At 39.1% G+C, this 23,979-nt stretch overlaps 1 protein-coding gene across 14 annotated transcripts in view; it reads right to left on the reverse strand.

Moving 5' to 3' along the window:
- Positions 1–21,468: 21,468 nt before the first annotated feature.
- LOC126162248 (uncharacterized) overlaps positions 21,469–23,979 on the reverse strand; it is a 332,117-nt gene continuing 329,606 nt past the window's right edge. For 10 of the 14 annotated variants that reach the window (XM_049918627.1, XM_049918626.1, XM_049918629.1 and 7 more), the window contains 7 exons: positions 23,408–23,531; positions 23,050–23,276; positions 22,715–22,963; positions 22,501–22,624; positions 22,143–22,369; positions 21,808–22,056; positions 21,469–21,717 (listed from right to left, as the gene is read on the reverse strand). In XM_049918627.1, coding sequence (XP_049774584.1) covers positions 21,583–21,717; positions 21,808–22,056; positions 22,143–22,369; positions 22,501–22,624; positions 22,715–22,963; positions 23,050–23,276; positions 23,408–23,531 — 1,335 coding nt within the window. In that variant the 3' untranslated portion in view covers positions 21,469–21,582. The remainder of the gene's footprint in view (positions 21,718–21,807; positions 22,057–22,142; positions 22,370–22,500; positions 22,625–22,714; positions 22,964–23,049; positions 23,277–23,407; positions 23,532–23,979) is intronic. The other 4 variants (XM_049918631.1, XM_049918633.1, XM_049918630.1 and 1 more) reach the window with 4 other exon arrangements.

Here is a 23,979-nt window from a genome sequence, read left to right on the forward strand (position 1 = left end):
GAGAGGGAAAGACGAAAGGATGTGGGTTTTAAGGGAGAGGGTAAGGAGTCATTCCAGTCCCGGGAGCGGAAAGACTTACCTTAGGGGGAAAAAAGGACGGGTATACACTCGCACACACACACACATATCCATCCACACATATACAGACACAAGCAGACATATTTAACAGTAAACACTACAGAAAAAAAATTTAAAAATAATTTGAGTATTCAAATAATTAAGAAATCACATGACCTTTCTGTTCCCAGTTCATTTACAGCCAATTTACATACAAAGAAACACACAAAACACAAGAGAAAAGCAAAATTTTATGTTCCTAGTGCAGTAGGCCTATACAGTGTTGCAAATTGAAACATGAACACTACATTGACAAGACTCTTATGCTCTCATTCACACCCTGATGTGTATCTTCCATAACAGCTAAGTGAAAATAATATAATAAACATATACAGCAAGTGCTCTTCAAAAAAGTATAGAATCACTATTATCTTCGGATGACATGTAATCTTAGTCAGCATTTATTACTCCAATTTCATCATCTGTAAACTCACCAAGGGCTTTGTAAATCATTTTTTTTTCCAAAAATTACTCCTCTTTAATGTACTATTTGAACATGAAATAAATGTAAGAGCTCAAAAAATGAATGAAACAAAGAGGGCTCAAATGTCACCTAATGTCTATGAAGTGAGAGGCAATAACAAAGGTTTCAGAAATGATGAATTGTTCAAGTGATACTGCAACTGTCATCTACAAAGTCTGCAGAGCACATAGATGATTCTGGAAACCGTAAAAGTACATTCGACACCACAAAAAACCGTTGTAGCTGGAGTGATTTATTAATACATCCACCGCAAATTTTCATTTTCTGCATGTGCCATAATACTACGTCAGCCACAAGCTAAGTGTTAATAATTTGGAAGATGAATGGTGATTTCTAAGAAGCCATAAAATAGTTCCAGGTCTGACCCTGTTAAACCTACATAATTCTGGCTTTTAAATCATGTTCTTGAAAGAAAAATACCAGATTACATTATATATTTTCCTTTCCCTGGAAGCTAGGGGGGTGGGGGCTGTGGCACATCTTGCCCTTGGGTATTGGCACCCTTGCTATACTGACTGAAGCGTTGACCTGCACAATTATTTATAGGCAAGTGTAGTAATAAAACGCAAAATCTGTTACACTTGTAATATTATCCTAAAGCAGAACAAAAGCAGTGGACATTAAATCACAATGAAAAAAAGAATGCGTATGTCTAACTATGGGTTGGATAATGGGAAACAAACAAAATTATAGATAATGCTTGATGTAAATAATTTCTGTTTCTGTGGGGATTTCTGGAGCCCACCAAAATTGGCAAAAAATGAAGTTTTTGTGATCGAATAGTAGGCAACTTTCCTAGTGAAACTGAGCATGTTAGAAATAGAAAAAAAATCAATGCTACCAAACCACAGAACTGAATTTTAGAAATAGCCATTAATTCAGATTCAAAAGTTCTAGAGCATGAGAATTTGATTTTATAATTTTTAAAATAGGAATTTCTTGGAAAAAGAAGATGTTTATGGTAAAGAGGAAGTAAAAGTTTTCAAATGAGATACATTACGTCACAAACAATTAGCTCTTTGCTCATTGATAATCCCAACTCTGCATATCCTTTGGAGATCAAAAACATGAATGTTCTCTTAAATAAATTGATTATGGATAAACTAATTATCCTGTTGTTGTCAGAAATCAGGAAATTGCTCAGTGAATAATAAAACTTTATAGATTTTTGCTTGAATAAGAAAGTAACAGCAACTGAAAGGAGAAGAAAACAGAAGCTTTTGAAGTGTGGTGTTATAGAAGAATATTGAGGATTAGATGGATAGACCAGATTACAACTGAAGATGTACTGAATCAAATTGAGGAAAGAAGAAATTAATGCACATCTTGACCAAAAGAAAGGATTAAGTGAGATGACACATCTTAAGGCATCAAGGATTTGCCAGTTTGTTGACAGAAGAAAGAGTTGGGAGTAAAACACGTAGTGGGAGACCAAGGCTTGAATAAAGTAGTTATTTTAAACGAATGTAGTTTGTGGCCATTATGCAGAGATGAATAGGCTTCCATGTGATAGACTAGCATGGAGAGCTGCATCAAACCACAAGAACACCACATGTGTGTGTAAACAAAATGATGACACCAAATGCATTCATGTGCATGAAGATAGATAGTAAATAAATAAATATTGTATATTTAATATTTACATCTTCGGCCTTAATTTCCCTGAATGTTATTTCAGCTTTCTACATGCTGTATTTGTCCTTCCAATGATTATTTAATTTTCGATTTTCTTCCAATTTTTGCTTCTTGTGTGTATGATGTTCCTTTTTGTGCTCTGACGAATATTGTTCAATCTAGTAAATAAAGTGCTACGTTATCAGTTGATTCTCATTTCATGGTGGATATGCTAAGTACCCCAAAGTAGTGACCCAGATTCTGAACAGTGTATAACTTTTCGACATCTTCAGAGTGACACAATGGAAACTGTCTCAAACTCTACCACGAAGACCGAAATTCTGACAGTGCCTACAGCAAGTAATGTTGTTTTCTCTACCAGCTACTGACCCTGCCACCTATGCCTCGGCAAATCCAACTTGAATTTCAACATAAAGCTGCAACCTTTTTGGCCTACAAGGGCACAGCTATGGCTTACTCAAGTTGATGTCATGTTTAGGTTACATGACCTACTGTCAGACTCAGAGCAATTTACTTCAATCATTTCTCAATTTGACTTAAATGTGATTGAACCATTGGATGACTCTTTGTACCAGCTGTCCTATATTTTGCTTAAAGAGGCTATTCCACAAGAGTTTGTGTTAACATTGGAATTGCATCTCCAGAAAATCATTGACAGTGAGATTTATTTGAATGAATACCCTTTCAGGTCTTTCAATCGCTGTGCGATCTGGCAGGTGCAGAACTTCTGGCAGAGATATCTTTAAAGATATTTCGGATGTGGAGACTACCACAAAATTTGAGGCCAGTTCTGTGGGCTTTTATTGATGTTTCGACAATAGTCAATGTGCAGCTGTAAAGGAGTTTATGGATGAAGGCTCCATCTGGTGCATTTATGCAATGGGGTGCACAGATCAACACATCGGGCAGCCCACACTGGCTATGGAGAGCTTAGCCAATGAGCTCGCGCAATTGAATGTTAGACTAAACAGACAGGAAGAGAAGGCCACTAATCAGGAATGTAAGAGGGAACAGTGATGCAACTGTTGGCACTGGTATCACAGATGCTATGGACCAGCAGCAAAGAATTACACAAGGCCCTGCACTTACCCAAACACAATTGGCGAGTGCCAGTAGGGAAAAATGCTTGGCGAAATTGTTTGCAGTGACTACAATACTGTTTGAATGTAACAATGACAGCTGTTACTGGTTCTGTGAGGCTTTTTGTCAAAGACAAGAAACCTAATTCATTATTCTTGATTAACACAGGGACTGAAATTACTGTAACTTCAAAATCAGATGGCAAATACCAACAGAATATCAATATGCCTATCCTCACAGCAGCAAACAATTCACTTGAATGAGATTTTCACTCTACAGCAGAGTGTGTACTGATATGAAACTTCCTGGCAGATTAAAACTATGTGCCAGACTGAGATTTGAGCTTGGGACCTTTACCTTTCATGGGCAAGTGCTCTACCATCTGAGCTACCCAAGCACAACTCACACCCCATCCTCACAGCTTCAGGAGACGAGGTACTGGCAGAAGTGAAGCTGTGAGGATGGGGCTTGAGATGTGCTTGGGTAGCTCAGTTGGTAGAGCACTTGCCCATGAAAGGCAAATGTCCCAAATTCGAGTCTCGATCCATCACACAGGTTTAATCTGCCAGGAAGTTTCCAACAATTCACTTACTAAAATATTAGGTAAACAAACTTTGGCTTCAGAATTTGAGGTTGGTTTCTTGCTGCTATATTTTTTGCTGTTTGCCTAAACATCTTTCTTAAATAGTCAACAACACAAAATCAAACAATGGATAGCTCAGGTTGGATTACCATCAATATTAGAAACAGATAATTGCTACTCACAATAAAGATGACATATTGAGGTGTAACATGCACAACAAAAAGACTGTTACACATCTGAGTTTATGGCAAAGCGTTCTTCAGAAAGGCAAACACACACACACAAACACACACATATTCACACAAGCATGCACACCAAATGGACACAGGACCACTATCTCTGGCCGCTCCAGCCAGAATGCAATAAGTGGAGCAAGGAAGAGGGAGGGGTAACAGGGTGGACAGAAATCAGCACTGCCTGGCAGAGTATTATGGACTTGATGATTGCAGGACAAGTGTGTTGCTGGGGTGGCAGGAGAGTGGGGGGGGGGGGGGGGGAGAAAGGGAGCAGAAAAGGAACAGTGAAGGGGAAAAGACCGGTAGGTGTTTTGGCAGAGAGTGGCACACAATGAGGGTGAGGGGATGTGAAATGGGAGGATATGATGGGACTAGGGGGCAGAACTGTTGGGTGGAGAATGTGGTGCAGTAGGTTACCATAGTCTGTGGCTAAGATGATTTAAAGAGCAAAGAATGTGTTGTAAGGATAACTTCTAGCTGTGCAGTTCAGAAATGTTGGTGGTGGAGGGAAGGATCCAGATAGCTTTTGTTGTGAAACAGCCATTAAAATGAAGTATGTTATGTTCAGCTGCATGTTGTACTACAGGGTACTACACTTTGGTCTTGAACACAGTTTGGCAGTGGCCATTCATTCTGTTGAACAGCTGGCTGGATATGATCCCTGTAGCAATAGTTTGGGATTGGGAATGACACTGGGATGGGCTAGGGTGTTATGGAGGTTAGATGGGTGATGGGACGCCGATTTAGAAGGAATGGAAAGGATCTTGGGCGGGATATTCCTCATGTCAGGGCACAATGATAGAAAAGCCTTATGAAGGACGTGTTTCAGTTGTTCCAGCCCAGGATGGTATTGGATGATGAAGAGGGTGCACCTTTGTAGCTGCTTGTTCATGGTGGTAGGAAGATTTGGGGTGTTTGGGGATAGGGCATGAGAAATCTGTTTGTGGACTAGATCTGGCGGATAGAGCCTGTCTGTGAGGGTCATTGTGAGACTTTCAGCACATGGAAGAGATGGCAACTGTCGAAATGCTGGTATTGATAGTGGTTGGTGGGTTTAATGTGGAAATAGATATGGATGGAGACATCAGAGAGAAGAAGGTCAACGCCCATGAAAGTAGTATGCTGTGTCAAGGTGGACCAGGTGAAGCGAATAGGTGGGAATGTGTTGAGGTTGTGAAGGAATGAGGATAGTATATCTTGGCCTTGAGTGCAGATCATGGAAATGTCAGCAATGAACCTGACCCCTACCAGTGATTTGGGAGGCCAGGAAGGGATTTGGAGGGTTCTACTTGGTACCAGTGGTTGTATGTCAGGCTTCCCTTTTTAAGGAGAGAGAAGATGTATGGGGGTGGCAAATTCAGAGAAAACATGGAAAAGGTGAGAGGGGCCAAGGTTGTCATTGGTCTGAAGAGCTTTTCAGACTTCTAAAACTGGGCGGTTGCTCAATTCAGATGACACTTCTTCATCTGTGATCTCAAGCCTATCTTAGTGCTCACTGAGGTGAGGGTGGGAGGATAGTGGGAGGTGAGAGGTGCTAAGAAGGCTTTGGGACAAAATGTAATGGGAGGAATTTAGGAGATCAGTATGAAAGTTTGGGTTCAAAGATTTTAGGAAAATGTAGTATTTTCTTGGGATACTTTTGGAAGTGGACTCCTGGTAGGTATTTTCTGATTTCAAGGGTGAGGGATTTGGGTATGAGTGAAATTTTAGATCTGGGTTGGAAAGGATAAAGGTGTGAAGGACAGGGGAAGATGCTAGAGGGGAAGGAGTTGTGTCCATATGCTGAGTGTAGTTAGGTTCAATCTGCATTTTTTAGGTGTGGCAGTGGGAGAGATGTCAGTGTTTGGGTGTTTTTCTGGTTTCTTAACATTATTGGAGCGAAGGATGTTTGTGGGATTCAGTTGGCGGGATATGGTTTTGTTGCAGGTTACTTGGAAGCTGCGTAGGTCATTCAGTGTTGCTGGTGTTGGTTGGTGCAATAAAGTTCCTGGAAGGGTTGGTTGAGAAGTCGTCTGTTGCTACTGTTGCTGTGGCGGGGGTAGATGTGCTGGCATGTAAGTTGTGGTAGGGAATGTGGGTAGGGGGAGAGCTTCATATATTGCTGTTGTGGTGGGAGAAGATGTAGTTTTATAGGGAGGATAGATGTAGGGCTGTAGGTGGGATGATGTACTCCATGTGGTGGGAGCTGCAGATGGGGACTTACAGGTGATGTAAGTTGTGAGATGATCCATGATGGTGGACAGTAATTCAAGCACTGATTGATATGGGCAGCCACCGAAGGAGCATTGTAGACGACAGAGACGAGTTGTGTTGGAGTTGTGGACGATAAGATGGCAGCTGGCTATGAAATGTCTCTGATGTAGCAGGAAAGAAAGCTGTGATGTAAGGGCCGATCTGATGGTGATGAGAAGCAGATAAAAGTGGCGGCAGCAACAGAGTTGGTTGGATCAAGACAGAGCAGCAATAACAGTGATGATGATCCAGGTGATGAACACACATGCATACAAAAAGAAGAAGTTATGAAAACACAAATAAACTACACCCACAAACATGTACTGACGCAAAGCATAGAGGATTACTCCTACTGGTCTATGCAACAGGGAGAATAGCAATAAGTATACTACTACAAGGGTATATCCCAGGTTATCTAGCGTGTTGGTGGTGGAAAGATGCTTGTTTATAGCCATCTTTTGTAGTTTTATTTACCAGTGATGTATCATGCAGATGAAAACAAACACGTTTATACAGAGCGACAAGTCGATATAGCACAAATACAGATGCCTAAATGAATGACACTTCTACGAAAGCACAGCTTGGTAACCTATTTGTGTGAGATATTTCATAACGAAAAAACTCTGCTACCATTTGTAAGAGAATCCAGCGCCGTCTGACCAACAGGAGAAGAATGCAGAGGTCCAGACGGCAAACTCAGCTCACAACAGTGCCAGCACATACACAGACCTCACTTTCAGGCACTGGACCAGTTTCAGGTAGCCCGCCAGACCAACAGCCACTACTGGCCACTGCCGCTCACGGTAAGGACGCCATGCCCCCATGTGTAGGGGTGGCAGCGACTTGGGACATCATGATGGGCCTCCAATGCTAGTGATCTGTGGGAGGTTTTTATGCTTGTAAGTGATTAGTAGTGTGTGCCACCAATGTGGGACACACACACAGCATAGTTCATACGTACAATAAATAACTGAATTTTTACCTTAGTTTTACGATGTAATCAATGAATATTACACCTAAATCAATTAATATTGTGTCACTCGCTTTCCTTACTGTCCTTACTGTTACACTTTTGTCTGGGCTATGCGTATCTATCATAATCCTACTAGGGCATCTCTGTTTTATAGCGATGTCTGTTATCATGCTTATTTATACTTAATCAGCTTTGTGTGATTACTTAATATACTCCTGTAGCATCGGTGCTATTTTTTGTCCACCATGTAAATTGTTCGGAGGTAAGACCTCAATTGCTACTGTCCGTATTTCAGACTAGAGAAATCTTTGAAACATTTTGTCTCATCATGAAAATTGATCTGAACTCAAAAATTTTGAGTTATCGCTTTTAACAAGAAAAAATCACTTGGTAAGGTAAAATACCATTTTGAGCCACATGCTGCAATAGAAAAAAATATTATGGTACAATGTGTTGAAAAGGGTGTTTGTTGAGGTGAAGAAGCAAACAAGTCATGGACTTCCGCTATGTGAACATGTTGAAAAATTCCATTTATTACATAATGGTCAATTTATGATTTCTCTTGAACTCATAGCTGAGTTTGGTCCTTTTCTCGCACAGCACACGGAAACGATTTGGAAATCCAGGGTAGGGACACACAAGTCATCTATCTTCAACAATATATGGTGAAATAATATAGCTGCTTACTGAACAAATAAAAAGAATTATCATAACTGATATCAAACAGACCAAATATTTCTCTATAACAGTAGATACTACTGCGGACATTTCACATACTGATCAATTATCTTCCATATTAAGATAAGAGAATGAGAATGGTGAGTCTGTTGAATGTTTCCATCTGTTTCTACTAAATGCAGGACACACGTCTGAAAAGTTGACTCAGGCCTACTGAAAGTCCTCTGTACAAATTCTGTTGATATTACTAACTGTAGAGACTAGAGGATAGTCATACAATAATGCAAGCGACTTGTTGGGTGCCTACACTGGTTTGCAGGCACACATTAAAGAACAAAATCCGAAAGAGATTATGTGCCTTGTGCAGCAAATTGTTTGGATTTAGTTGCTGCTGCAAGCCATTGTCAGGAAGCATGTTCATTTTTCAATTTAGTGAAAAATGTTTATAATTTTTTGTCAGGTTCTACACAATGCTGGTATCAACTTCTTTCTTTCATGAAACCCGGGAGCAAAACAGTTAAAAGTGTATCAAACCCATTGGTCAGCAAGACAGGAAGCATGTGAAAGTCTGAATAAAAATTGAGAGAGCATCATCAGTGCCTTCATGTGTTATCAACAATATCTGTGAGAAACCACTTGCATGAGATGAGGCTTTAGCCTTACTGAACCAACTCAGTGGACTAGAAACAATATGTGTGAAGGCAGTTTGAAAGGACATATACAAGAGATTTAATAGTGTAAATGTGAAACTGCAATGTGAAAAATACCGCTACTGAAATAGTGCATGAATTGTGTGAATCACTTGTAGGGTTTATTAACTCTATTCATGGCATGTTCGACAGTTATGGAAATAAATCCATGGAGATTATGACTGATATGGACTACGAATTCACCTATGAAAGGTCAATGAAACACAGACTTCATGCTGCTGACAAAGCGGATGCAAAGGAATTTCTTTGGATTCATAAGGAGAAATTTAGAGTTGAAACATTTTTCCCAATACTCGACAACCCGTATGTCAAATTAGTGAAGAGGAACTGAGGTTATAGAACACAGTTATACTCCTTCATAGTTTTCAGTAAAATTAAGCATGGTTCACCAGACATTATTTCTGAACATGCACATGAAATTGAGTTGAACCTTCCTTCCCCAAATGAATGTGTAAATTTTACATCACTTTTGAAATCTTGTGATATTACTGATGCATTTCTTTAAATTTATTTATTTGGTCCTGTTGATTACATATTATACAGCCAGTGTACAAGTAATATAGGACAAGTCAATTGATGCAATTACAGTAGTACGTTAACATTCATACATCACATTGCACAGTCATTGGTTTATTTTACAAGAACAATTACTTGCATGCAGTAATTAAGCCTGCCTTATGCCAAAAACAGTTTAAGTGATTTTTTAAAATAGTAGAATAAGTCACAGTGCATATTTTTATGCTACTGACATATATAAGGAAGTAAATTTTCTTCATGGTCATGGTTTGAATGAATACAAGTTTTAACTGCATTCCTTAAGAAGAGGTTTAAGTGCATGCTCAAGAGAGTGGGATACATGGGAGTTCACATTTTCTCATAATGAAACAGATAAATTTACATTTTGAAACCTCAATTTCAGTTAAACTACAAGTAACAGCATCACACTTTATCTTTAAGGGAGTGCTTTCCTTAGGCAGTTTCCCCCACTCTTGTACATCATAACTCTAAGTATTCATTCATTTTATAGAACGTTTGTTCGATGAGAAATAATTTTAGTTTCCTTTTGAAAACCTGTACATTATTTATTTCCTTTTTTATATTGATGGGGAGCTTATTGAAGATCTTTATACCTGACTCAGTAACTACCCTGTGTACTTTAGTGAGAGATGGAGAGCCTCGATGAAAATTTTTCACCTATCTTGTGTCATGATTGTGGATGTCACAATTTTTCTGAAACAGTTTCCTGTTGTTGGCTATAAATAACATCAGTGAGTATATATACTGACCTGTGATGGGAAGTATCCTGAGAGATTTGAAGAGACCTCTGCAAGATGTCCCATTAGGGACCCCAACATATTAGCCTCACTGCTCGTTTTTGTATTCTGAAGACTTTTTCAACACCTGCAGCATTTCCCCAGAAGATTATGCCATAGGGAGAACAGAATGGAAATATGCTAAGTATGACAACAACATTATTTCTCTGTCTACTAACTGATGGAGAGCTCTTAGTGCAAAGCACGATGAGCTAAGTTTCTTGACCAGCTGATCAATTTGTTCTTCCCATCTTAGGTGACTGTCTATCTGGATACCTAGGAATTTTGTTTGTGTGGTTTCATTAATTTTGTGATTGTTAACATGTATTTCAAGAGCTTTAATTTTTTTTATTTTTTGCCAGAAACTGTATCATATTGGTTTTTGACATATTTAAGGTGAACCATTTGTGTACTTGAGTAGAGACTATCATGGCTGTATCCTGCATTGTTGAGTTGGGTCCTTTTACGAGGATACTTGTATCGTTGGCAAACATTACTATTTTTGCTCTGTTGTTAATTTTGATTGGTAGATCATTAATGTAGATCAGGAAAATTAATGGCCCAAGAATTGAGACCTGTGGGACTCCATACCTTATATTTCCCCAGTCTGATGTTAATGATGTTCCTGTCCCCCTTAAGACAACCCTTTGCTGCCTGTTCTGTAAGTATGATTCTAACCAAGTCAAAGATTTGTCTTTAATGCCATAATGTGAAACTTTTTTAAGTGTGTTGTGATCTACACAATCAAATGCCTTGGCAGTGTCACAAAATATCCCCAGTGGATACCTTTTGTAATTTAGTTCACCTAACATTTCATGTGTTAGGTTAAATATAGCTCTGTCTGTGGAGGAGCCCTTACAAAAGCCAAACTGTGTAAGAGCCAGTAAGCCATTTTGTGTAGTGTGACTATAAATCCTATCATACACTATTCTCTCAAGTACCTTTGAGAATACTGGCAGCAGGGAGATGGGCCGAAGTTGGATATTTCATCCCTTGCTCCACTTTTGTGGATTGGCATCACTACTGCATGTTTTAATCTATCTGGGAACACACCAGGTTCCATAAACTGGTTACACAAATAGCACAATATATAACTGATTAAGTCTGCACATGAGTTTAGAATCCTACTTGATATGCCATCATATCCACAGGAATCTGAGTTTTTGAGTAATTTTACGGTTTTTTCAATTTCTTTAGGGGTTGTACTTCTAAAATGAAGTGTTACTTTAGATGTTATTTGCATGTGGTTAAGTAGTTCAATAGCTTCTGTGTGAGCCTGTTTATTATGGTTCACCGTTTTTTCAGCTACAGAGAGACAAAAATTGTTGAAGTCTGAGGCTGCAGCTTTGTGTTTATTATTGTCATGTTTTATGTTCCTATTTGTCTCACTTTTTATGATGTGACATATGGTTTTTATTTTATTGTTTGAATTGCTAATTTTTTGTGCATAGTGCAACTGTTTGGCCTTCTTGATGACACTTGTTAGAAATTTACAGTATTTCTTGTAATGTACCTTTACTGCTGAGTCTGGACTAGTCCTCTGTGGTACATACAGATCTCTCTTTTTGTTACATGATATTTTTATGCCTGTAGTTAGCCATTCTTTCCTTTTACTACAGGTTGGTTTGATTTTAATCTGTCTTTGGGGGAAAGAAGCTTCAAAATGTTTAAGGAATAAGTTCAGGAATGAGTTGAACTTCTCATTTACTGTGTCAGCCTGGTATACTTCCTCCCATTGTTCATGGCACAAACTATTTCTGAACAGGCAAGTAGATTCAGCATTTATTGATCTAACATGTTTAACTTGGTTACAATGGCCATGTGTTGTTTTTCTGCTGGCAAGTTTTAGGGTTGTCATTTGACCGTCATGATAAGACAGACCATTTGTTACTGCCCGTGCCATCACTTCATTGTAATTTGTGGGATCTAGGAACAGATTATCAATCAGGGTCTTGCTGTGCCAATATACTCTTGTTGGGAATGAGATCATGGGGAGCAGATTGAAGGTTAACAGTAGTGATTCTAATAGTTTCTGGTTGTTATTTTTTGAGAGTAAGTTTATGTTAAAGTCACCACATACGATAACATTACTATTGTTTCTATAAAGTTTAGAAATAACTGTTTCTAGCTGAGAGAGAAATTTTTGAATGTCTCCCATAGGTGACCTGTAAACTGTTACTATGATCAGGAACTGTGTTTCAACCTCTAATTTGAATGCACAACATTCAGAGTGCTGTTCAATACAATATTTAGATACATCTATAACTTGTGACCTAATAGTATTGTGTGTGTAAATTGCCACACCACCTTGTCTTAAATTGCTCCGACGGTAGGAAGAATCAATTTTATAACTATTTAAATGTAGCTGATTAATTTCTGTGGCTTCCAAGTGATGTTCAGTTAGGCAGAGAACATCAGGAATAATTCTGTCTGTGTCAGCTGTTTCTTGCAGTGAAAGCATCAGCTCTTCTTTTTTATTAAAAAGACTTCTTATATTCTGATGAAATATTTTTAAACAATATAGCTTATCAATTGTATTTTTGACTGGTTCCTTAATGTTAGTTTTCACACAAGTTAAATTATCAAAAGGTACAACATTTACACTGTGCTCTCTTCTGTTCTTTAGCCTAAAAAAGATCTTATTTGAGTGTTGACTATTACTGGAATGTGTTGCTGTGGAAAAAAATCACTATTTCTCTTTTCAGTGGTTGGCGATGAAACAAATTTTGTCATTACTGTTGAATTTGTAGTAAAACTGTTGCCTGTGCTTATTTCAATTAGTTTTTGTGCTAGGAACCTTTTCCCAAGACTGTTCAAATGAAGCCCATGTGAGGTATGGAATCTTCGACCAACACCACTTACATGTAGAACATTTACATTTTTAAATTCTTTACATACGTTTGAGAGCTGTTCATTTGCAAGTTTGATCTCTCTGTTCACACAAGACGACTGATGTAAGTCGTACCTTTGTGGAATGTTTACATATATTGCATTTGTGTGTCCTAGATAACACAAGCACTTCTTTAGTTCTTGGCAGGCTACTGATGTTTCACTGCGGTACACGTCATTAGAGCCGCCGTGTAGTACAATGAAAGCCTTGGATGACAACTTACCGATTTCTTCTGAATGTATATACGAACATATTTGAGAGAGAGATGCTCCAGGCTTGACAAATCCTGTTGCCTTCACAGTTTCTGCAGTTTCATTTATACGAGAAGCAATCTGTCGACCGTGACTATCGGCAAGAATTACAAGCTTCCTCGGAATACCATAATGCGATTTATGTTGACAGATGGTTTTCGGGAGAGGAACAGCAGCATCACACGGAACTTGATCTCCTTGTTGAAGTTCAGAAGCGGTAGTGCTTCCAGGAAGAGTTACTGCAGCATTCGATGATTGAGAATGTTCTGTATGAGCTTCAAGAGCATCATTGTTACTGTCTACAACGAGCACTTCAAATCTGTTTGTTAGCAGGATATTTGCGGCCCTGCTTAGTATATCGGCAGGCCTACACGTACTACACTTCCACGTTTTTGTAAACTTCTCATTTCCTTTCAATGAGCTGTCTACCTTTGCGCATCGAAAGTGGAATTTTGTTTCACATTTTACACATACTATACCACTTTTAGCGGTTTTCCCGCATTTTTTATAGTTGGTATCATATTTGTTACCGCTGGTTCTACTATCGTTATCAATCAGAAGATCACTGTTTGTTTTATACTCGCATTGATTGTTATTGGTATATTTGCATTTCAGGGCGTGTACCTCTTTTAACAGCATAGCAATAATTTCGACTTTGCAGTCGCTCTTGTGTAGTGCTTTGTCTAGACCATTTTCATTACACCTTCTGCAACACCATAGTTTTCGTCTTGAATCTGCCTTTACACATGCGAAATGGTGTACAGTTTTACAGTTTATGCACGTTATGTCCTTCACGGCGAGCGATTTGCAGTAGCAAAGTCTTTGTATTTGCTCTCGCGATTCGTCAGACGAGGTACTAGCTCCATGTGCGATTTCAGTTTCGCAATTTTGGACAGCCCCATGTCTTCCTTCCGAAACTTTTTTAATAACAAAACACGCGATACACATATCATCACGATATACATCAAATTTTCTTACATGTTAAGCACTTTTTAACGTCTATGTTGAGTTTATTCTGACGAAATGAGTAAAATTCTATGAAAGGAGCGGTTACAGTCCATGTTTCCAAATGTTGACATCGCTGCTGAAATGTCTCTACGTACAGCACTGACAAACTGTCCAGCAGAACGTTCGTTTTCGGCCCTTAAAAGACTGAAATCGTATATGCCTTCTATATTGTCTAAGCAGAGACTGCCTAAACTATGTAGATGTGATTAACAAGTTTGCTGTCATCAAAGCCAGAAGTAAACTTTGCTGACTTATGAGTTTTGCTTATTTCTTCATATTAGTTTTAAAAATTTCGGTGGGTTATAAAGTGATTTTTACTGATTACTTTGAGTACATTCACTGTTATTTGAAAATGTATAGTTATTATTTAAAACATATTTTTGGAGGAGCGCATAAATTAAAGTTTGCCTGGGGCTGCAAAAATTTGAAATCCGCCACTGTTCATAAGCACTCCAAACAAACCTCTAAAATTGATTATACTATCTTCTTCTACGCTGTTTCCTTTACAATGTAAGTCATTTCTGAGGAGCACTGGAACAGTTCTAAGTCTTCCATTTGCATTTGGTAATACAGGACTGTTTTCACCCAATTGCCTCATTCATTGCGTCAAATCCGTCCCTTACTGTTTCCTTCGTGTGGACTGTATTTACCTGTTATGATCCTAGCAAGTGGAAAGGGGGGGGGGGGATCTGGTAGCAACGAAGCCTGCCCCAGAACCCATAAAGCTACACTACTAGAGAGTCCTACAGATATTTTTTTTTGGTCCCCTTAAATTATATCTCTAAATAGTGTTTTGGCAGTTCCATCCACCGCAAACGTCGAGAAACTCGTCAAAATGCATTGTAAATTAAGTATTTTATGAAGCATACGCCATTAGCAAATTTGGAGTTTGTCAGCAACTGGAGGTAATGACACATGGTTTGCTCCCTTATTTCATCTAATCGTTCGTGATAATCTCTCTGGATGGATACCATAATGTTACAGTATTCTTGACCTCTCGAGCTAGGCATTTACAAACTTATCAAGCATGTACTACAGTGGATGGAATTGCCAGTGCCAGAAACAAAAGAGTACCTTTAACACTATCAAAACAGGAATATCAAACGATGTTAATGACTCATCGGTCCACAGTAGAGAAATACAGAGGCAAGATTTTAGAGTGAGGTTCAATCACTCTACTGATTTCACTTTGTTATAAGCGCAGAAATCATGTGGTGTGTGACGGTACGTCACATAAATATCGGTTGTAAACAGTGAACAATATTGTTAAGGGTGAACCAAAAATTATTTGTATTTTATGCATTTGTATTTTACGAACATAATTAGTATAAAAGATACATACAGTTCATGTTCTTGAAACAACTGATATGCAGCGATTATTTAAAAGTAGCATCTTTCTTTAAAACACGTCTATGAAAATAAAAAAAGGATCGTAAAGGGACGCGATTGTACAGCCGCAGGGGAAGAACGTACTTTATGGTACTCACTCTGTTTTGTTTCGCGATACGGAAGACAGCCATTGAGCGGCTACACATATTTTATGTAAGTTATTCGGTATTCTGCTAAAATAAACTAATTATTGTTATCACAAAATGAATTTCTTTGTCACCTCAAATGGTGGCAGCAGCTAATTTATTTAATAAGCATTTTTTTCAGTAATTTGCGTTGTGGGAAGCTCATCTTCTGACACAGACTCTGGTCGGCCATTACGAGCCGTAGTATCAATTTATTTTTCAAAGTGTTAACAGTAACTGTAACAGCGAGAGATTTCGTATTGAGAACCTTTTTAAATTGCAACAGATAATTAATGTACGTTAAAGTTCATTTTTTTAAATTATACAGATTCCATGAGTTCACCTCTTGGCCGCTCCATGGCAACAATCGAAATTCTCTCGAGCCTTGCTTTGCAATCAATAAATAGAAATTAACAAAATTACATTCAGTTCCATTAACGGCAACTATATTTTAGTCATCACGTTCAAATTCTAAAGTTGGTACATGAGTAACAGCGACCCTTCAAGAACACGTTTCATATTTACTTATGCACATAAGTAAAAGTGATAAGAAAAGATAATATCCCTGAGAGAAAGAATCATGCTCTAACAAGAGCAAAATTCATCTGATGAATTAAAAATTTATATAACGTAACAAATGGCTACGTAACAGGTGGTTGGTAAGACAGCCTTTCATTCAGGTTGTTGAGCCTTCTAGCAGTACGTAAGAGACTCCATAGAAGCCACTCCTCCAAGCCTCTGTTACCTTGAGCTAACCAGCGTTTCTAGGTGCAGTCTTAAGACTAGCGACTACTTGTTTGAAATACATTATTTGATATCAACAGTTCTAAAAAAGTTCACTGTTATTATTTAAATCTACATGGAAAATATTTGAAATGACCCCTGATAATAGAAATTGTATAATACGGCACTGAAAAGTATATTTTAGTCTGTGTTTTGGAATGGCTGTGTCTCAGAGCCTTCACGTCTGAGTCGTGTCTTACTAATAGTACACCAAAAAAAGTCGAGGAAAGATTAGACTTTAACAGCATAGTTATTAGAGAGAGATCACAAGCGCAGATTATAAACGACTAGCTCTGCGCCCGCTTCTTGATACACTGTATGGCCTGCACAGATTTTTTTATTTAATCAAATTTTTATGTTGTTCACAAATTGCAACACATTCTGAACTTTTCGCGTAAATCAAGGCTATAGATCCATGATTTTGCCGCATGTGCTTCTGACCAAAAAGCACTGGTGCTTTAGTAGTTGTTTTCAAAAATGTTTTCATCCACTCTTTTGTCCCCTTAATGGTTAAATTACCAAAAATGCTCAAATTTCTGCAGTGTAGTCAAAACTAACTTGGCAATATGTGGACGGCTACACTGCAGAAGTTTCGCTGGGAAGCCCTTACGCGCCCTCCATGCATTCCCGATGTCTCCCCAAGCGACTGCCATATTTTTGGAGCCCTGCCATCGATATGCTTCAGACTAAGAGGTACACACCTGGGTACAATCATGCCTCAGTCAATCAATCAATCAGTCAGTCAATTCCCTTTATTTGTCTGAAGACAACATTGCTGTTGCATAAGACATCGTCAAGTACAAGTTATTTCTTTGTGGACAACAGAATACAATGTTACATATAACTTACATAAATTTTAATTTATACTTGTATAAGTTATTTCTTTCTGGGCAAGAGAATACAATGTTACATATTAAACTTACATAAATTTCAATTTACACTTTTATATTACCCTGTTTATAATACACATAATTTAGTTCACATTACAGTTAAATCATTTATAGTATTACATAAAAATTTCTGAACATTATAGAAAGCCTTTCTTTTTAGCCATGATACCATCACCATTTTAAAATTATTGTGTGGCAGTTCCTTAATACTTTGTGGTATTTTGTCCAGAAACACCTTGGCAATGTGTGTAAAATTGTTTTTGGTCTTGGATAGTCTACTCCAGGGGACATTTATCAAGTTTCTATTCCTGGTTTTATAAGTATGGACATTAGCCCTAGTTTGATATGTAAGAGAATTCTCTTTGGCGTAGGGCAACCGGAAACGTTTTTCGATGAAGACATTGGCCGTCTTATTTCACATCTTTTCATGTGGCTGTCCTTTGCAGTTCATTCAATGTTATGTACCGGTAATGGAATGTTACTGGTAAATATTCTGTACTTTATGTAAAAGCAAGTGTGTGTGAGTGTGTGTGTGTGTGTGCATGTTCCTACACCATATTTATGAGTAAGTGATGTATCCCATAATCTGTAAAGATGTTTAAATGAATAAACAAATTAAATTGAGGAAACTGTCATTTCCACAGGAATAGACATAGGCTGAATTAAGGAAAATAAAAACAACAAAAAGAACAATCAAATCGAATTTTAGTGATATTCCTTTGTTAATTAAAGCAACTAAAATTAAGTTGCAATATTTTCAGCCTGAATCGTAGAATTTGTTTTTCTTTCTGCCATTAAACTTGTTTTATTTGGTAACAAAAAGGAATCATCTTTAGGAATCAGAAGAGATTTGCTGAAGTGTCAGATCTTGTATACTACAGATCGCTAATCGTTCGGATTGCGTTACTACGAGATCACACGTTCGGGTACAACTCATTGACGATTATATGTCTCTTAAGATTACTACGAGATGCATATTATCAGTCACTCGTCTGCGCTCTTATCTACAGATGTTACGACAACAAGTAAGAGAAGCTATAAATGAAATTAGTGACACAAACTAATCATACAGGTCTGATTCTCCATTCTTAAGAATAAGAGCTACTTCAGGCATGACCCACCCACGTAATTATAAGTTAAAGTGGGCTAGTTGTTCGAGACACAAGGTTCGACGAGTAATCCATTTTGAAATAAGACAGATGTCTTACTGCATTAATATGTGTACAAAATATGCAGTTGACGCAGCAAAACCTTAAATTACCTGTTGTTCTACTGCATACTAACTACTGCTGAAACTCTATTATTTAAAAGACCAACTTTCATTTTATCGTAATGCCCTGATCTTATTACATATCCTCGTAGGTTTCAAGCAATTTTCTCTTTGTGAAAATCATAAGGCCTTACAATAGGTTCAATGGATGCAGTCGGAAGTGGCAAATTACCTTCAACGATTTGTCTGGGAAGAATAATGTGGTCAGAAAGTGTTAAATGGTTTCTCAGATTCTTCAGAATAAGAGCTGCATCAGGTATGGCCCCAATTTCTTGACACCATTCTAGAGATTCATCTCAAATTGATCAGGTGTAAAATGAAGCTAATAAATGAAAACAGATATTAAAATGTAATATGATACGAAAATTACAGCTTTCACATGACATTTTTCCGAATAAAGTAAACTTAAGGTGACAGTAGTATTAAGTGAAGAGAATAGGAAGGGAAAAGAAAGGAAAAAAAATTACTGCGAATGGGGGTTGAACTTGTGAACATTGATTTAGATGTCCAACGCGCTACCCACTGCGCTACAAGACACAGAGTGTTTGTGTATGGAGTTTACTTAACCCACTAAGTTCCATGAACCCCATTTCGGGATTTGTCTTTGTAAAGGAAATTTTGCAATTGTAATAATGCTGGCAGCAAATGCTTCCATTTCCAATTGTTGTCCAGACCTTTGTCGAGCACTTACATTGAGGTTTCGTCAGTTGTTAAACGAGTGAGCTGTACACTTTTATTTTTGTGAAGAAGCTACGTTTTTCAGCGTTACAAGAAATGCGCATTTTCAATACAGCATAAGTTGTATTATTATGTAAATAACTTCTAGTATCTGTGTACAGGCATGTTTCATTTCTGCATGACACCTGTCTGACCTTCGATCCCCATTTGGGGCTCATGGCCGTTTCCACGTAAAACTTTATTTTACTTTTATTTGCTTCTCAGACACAATGAGTCACTATGAAACACTTTCTATAAGGGAAATTGAAGAAATTGTAAATGACCCGAACTTCATGGCTTCTTTTGGCGATGATGGTAATGTGAATGAGACCATTGACATTGTCGAGCTCCCTCCACATTGTGTAGATGAGATGTCCGGCTGTGAAGATATCGACGAAAATATGTTTGAAAGTACTGTTCCATCTGATAAGCCAGGTTCCTTGGAAATTCATGCCAATGGAGAAAAGGAAAACAGTCCAGCGAAGAAAGAAAGTGAAAGCTATTATCACTACTAATTGGACAACAGAAGATTCGACTTACTCTAAAACCTATCCTGATACACCATAAATTGAACAGCGAAAATCCAATTTGGTAGCAGCACTGAAAGGAAAATCTGATGTTGAGTGTTTTGAAGAATTTTTTGATGAACAGATATTGAACTTGACTGTCAGTGAAAGTGTCCGATATGCTACACAGAACAATAACCACAGTTGTGAGTTATCGAAGGATGCTTAAAAATTTCATAGGTACACTACTTTTCACTGGATACCATGCTCTTTCACAGGAAATGCTATACCGGAATGAATATGAGGGTCTGTACGACAGTGTATAAGTTGCAACAGATGTCTGGAAGTAAATCGCCACCTTCCTTTCAGTGATAACACACACCTGAACAGAATCCCACCTGACGAAAGGGATAAACTTTTTAAACTTCGTCCGTAGATGGATTTATTGAATAATAATTTCATGAAATATCAAGTTTTTTCCGACAGGCTGAGCATTGGTGAGGAAATGGTACAATATTATAGACACCATTACCTAAAACAGTTCATTCGCGGGAAACCAGTGAGATTTGAATTCAAACAGTGGGTCATGTGCTGTTCTCAAATCGGTTTCTGTTACCATATGTCATTCTATGAAGGAAAATCGAAGGATACAAGTGATGCTTCGGTTCTGGGATTTGGCGGATCAGTTCTGCTGAATACGATTTCTTTTCTGCAAACTCCTCAACTTCACAACGTATATTTTTATAACTTTTTCAAGAGCTTCTGTTTTATGAAAGAGCCATCAGAAACGAGAATAAGGGCAACTGGAACTACCCGTATGAACCAAATGAATAACTGTCCAATAGAATCTGATAGCAGCATGAAGAAGAAACGAAGAGGAGCGTATGACAGTATAGATTTGACAAGAATACGCAGATAATGGCAGCTATGCGAAAGGATAACAATTGTGTAAAGCTCTTGTCAAACCATGAGACAGTGCATCCAGTAAGCTAAGTAAGGAGATGGAGCAAAGCTGAGAACAGAGAAGTGCAGGTTCCACAGCCAAGAATGATTTCAGAATATAACAGTCATATGGGAGGTGTGGACAAACTGAACTGGAATGTGCGGAAATATCGTATGAGAACTGGAGGTAAGAAATGGTACTTCCCATTCTTCACCAATGCATTAGAAGTAGCGTTGGTCAACGCGCACATCATCTACTGCCTCTCGAATGAAAATATTCCACTGCTTCAATTCCTGAGGATGGTAGCAAGATTATCTGCTGCTTCTCATCGGAAAAGGGCAGAATATCCATCATACCCAAAATCATCCCTTTCATGTGTTCCAGTTGAACTCAGGACTTTTGGAAACGGACATGTGATTGAACACACAACACTGGTAAACAAAAAAAAAAAAAAAACAAAAAAAAAATGGACGATTTGCAAGAAAAATTTCGGGAAACAGTGTTCTGTGTGCAATGTGGGACTCATCAACAGCAGCCACATTAACAAAAAACGTTCAAATGTGTATTGTATTGTTTTCAGATGTAACAGAATGTACAAAGGAACATAAGGAATGGTAAAGAAGTCTGAATGAAATATAACAGTAAACAATTCATATTACGCTGAAAAATAATTTATTCACGTGCTCATAGTTCGAAAACAACACTTCAGTCTTCCCATAATGCACACCACAGGCAATAACACGTTGTATTTATCTGCTAAAATTGTCGTTTAAAATTTCTTCGTAGGAAGGCCGAAAAGACCGCGAATCAGGTCAATGACTGCGTCGACGTCGATGCCAGCGTCCCTCAGTTTCTGGAGCAGCTCCTGGTACTCTGGCAGCGAGTTCAGAGTTTCCACGATCGACTACAACAGATAAACAGGCCAAATAAGCTTCAAGTACTAAGAATCCTCCAGATAGGTCAGCTAACTACTGATCAAGACATGACGACTCGCCTGGAATTCGGGAGACCTGATCCTGTCGTAGAGCTCCTTGAAGTCGGGGCTGGTTTCCAGCTTCTCGTTGAACAGAGCCTGGAGTTCGTCCAGTGGCAAGATGGCGAGAATCTCGTCGACCATGGAACGGATGCTCCTGGTGTGTCTCAGCTTGGATGGAGGAGTAAGCTGGGGCAGTCCCAGGAAGTCGTGTAGAGCGTTCACGTATTTGTAGACATCGAGGCCGGACTCTTGCAGGTAGTTGAGGAACTGTGGAGACGAAGGTAACAATTTAACGTATTCATAATAAAAGTATATTGCGTCGGTCTGGAACTGGTATAGGTGGAGATCCTTACATCAATGTATTCTGGGAGAGCGTCGATGGCCAGGACAATGCTCTTGAAGTCATCGGAGAGTATGTACTGAACAGCAGCCTGCACCTCAGGGTCGTTGGCCAAGTGATCGGTGACGATAGCGACAATTTCGTCGACGGGGATGAGGGCGAGGAAGTCATTGAGGTCATCCTGGAGGTTGCGGTTGGCCTTCTTGGCAGTTATGTGGAATCGAATCTTGTTGCTGCTGCCTAAGACAGGATAAAGAGAAGTGCTATAGAAGCAAAATTGTGTAATTGTCTCTGAAATGTGACGATCTTCGGAAGATTGCCTGTTATATACTGGTGCTTTCGTCAGTTATAGTAGATACGAAGTTACTTACTTGTTGGCAGGCCGAAAAGACCGCGGATCAGGTCAATGACTGCGTCGACGTCGATGCCAGCGTCCCTCAGTTTCTGGAGCAGCTCCTGGTACTCTGGCAGCGAGTTCAGAGTTTCCACGATCGACTACAACAGATAAACAGGCCAAATAAGCTTCAAGTACCAAGTATCCTCCATGAAGATCAGCTAACTACTGATCAACACATGACGACTCACCTGGAATTCTGGAGACCTGATCCTGTCGTACAGCTCCTTGAAGTCGGGGCTGGTTTCCAGTTTCTCATCGAACAGAGCCCGGAGTTCTTCCAGTGGCAAGATGGCGAGAATCTCGTCGACCATGGAACGGATGCTCCTGGTGTGTCTCAGCTTGGATGGAGGAGTAAGCTGGGGCAGTCCCAGGAAGTCGTGTAGAGCGTTCACGTATTTGTAGACATCGAGGCCGGACTCTTGCAGGTAGTTGAGGAACTGTGGAGACGAAGGTAACAATTTAACGTATTCATAATAAAAGTATATTGCGTCGGTCTGGAACTGGTATAGGTGGAGATCCTTACATCAATGTATTCTGGGAGAGCGTCGATGGCCAGGACAATGCTCTTGAAGTCATCGGAGAGTATGTACTGAACAGCAGCCTGCACCTCAGGGTCGTTGGCCAAGTGGTCGAGCACGATAGCGACAATTTCGTCGACGGGGATGAGGGCGAGGAAGTCATTGAGGTCATCCTGGAGGTTGCGGTTGGCCTTCTTGGCAGTTATGTGGAATCGAATCTTGTTGCTGCTGCCTAAGACAGGATAAAGAGAAGTGCTATAGAAGCGAAATTGTGTAATTGTCTCTGAAATGTGACGATCTTCGGAAGATTGCCTGTTATATACTGGTGCTTTCGTCAGTTATAGTAGATACGAAGTTACTTACTTGTTGGCAGGCCGAAAAGACCGCGGATCAGGTCAATGACTGCGTCGACGTCGATGCCAGCGTCCCTCAGTTTCTGGAGCAGCTCCTGGTACTCTGGCAGCGAGTTCAGAGTTTCCACGATCGACTACAACAGATAAACAGGCCAAATAAGCTTCAAGTACCAAGTATCCTCCATGAAGATCAGCTAACTACTGATCAACGCATGACGACTCACCTGGAATTCTGGAGACCTGATCCTGTCGTACAGCTCCTTGAAGTCGGGGCTGGTTTCCAGTTTCTCATCGAACAGAGCCCGGAGTTCTTCCAGTGGCAAGATGGCGAGAATCTCGTCGACCATGGAACGGATGCTCCTGGTGTGTCTCAGCTTGGATGGAGGAGTAAGCTGGGGCAGTCCCAGGAAGTCGTGTAGAGCGTTCACGTATTTGTAGACATCGAGGCCGGACTCTTGCAGGTAGTTGAGGAACTGTGGAGACGAAGGTAACAATTTAACGTATTCATAATAAAAGTATATTGCGTCGGTCTGGAACTGGGATAGGTGGAGATCCTTACATCAATGTATTCTGGGAGAGCGT

Source organism: Schistocerca cancellata, chromosome 2 (genome assembly GCF_023864275.1).
Source record: "Schistocerca cancellata isolate TAMUIC-IGC-003103 chromosome 2, iqSchCanc2.1, whole genome shotgun sequence".
NCBI lineage: Eukaryota > Metazoa > Arthropoda > Insecta > Orthoptera > Acrididae > Schistocerca > Schistocerca cancellata.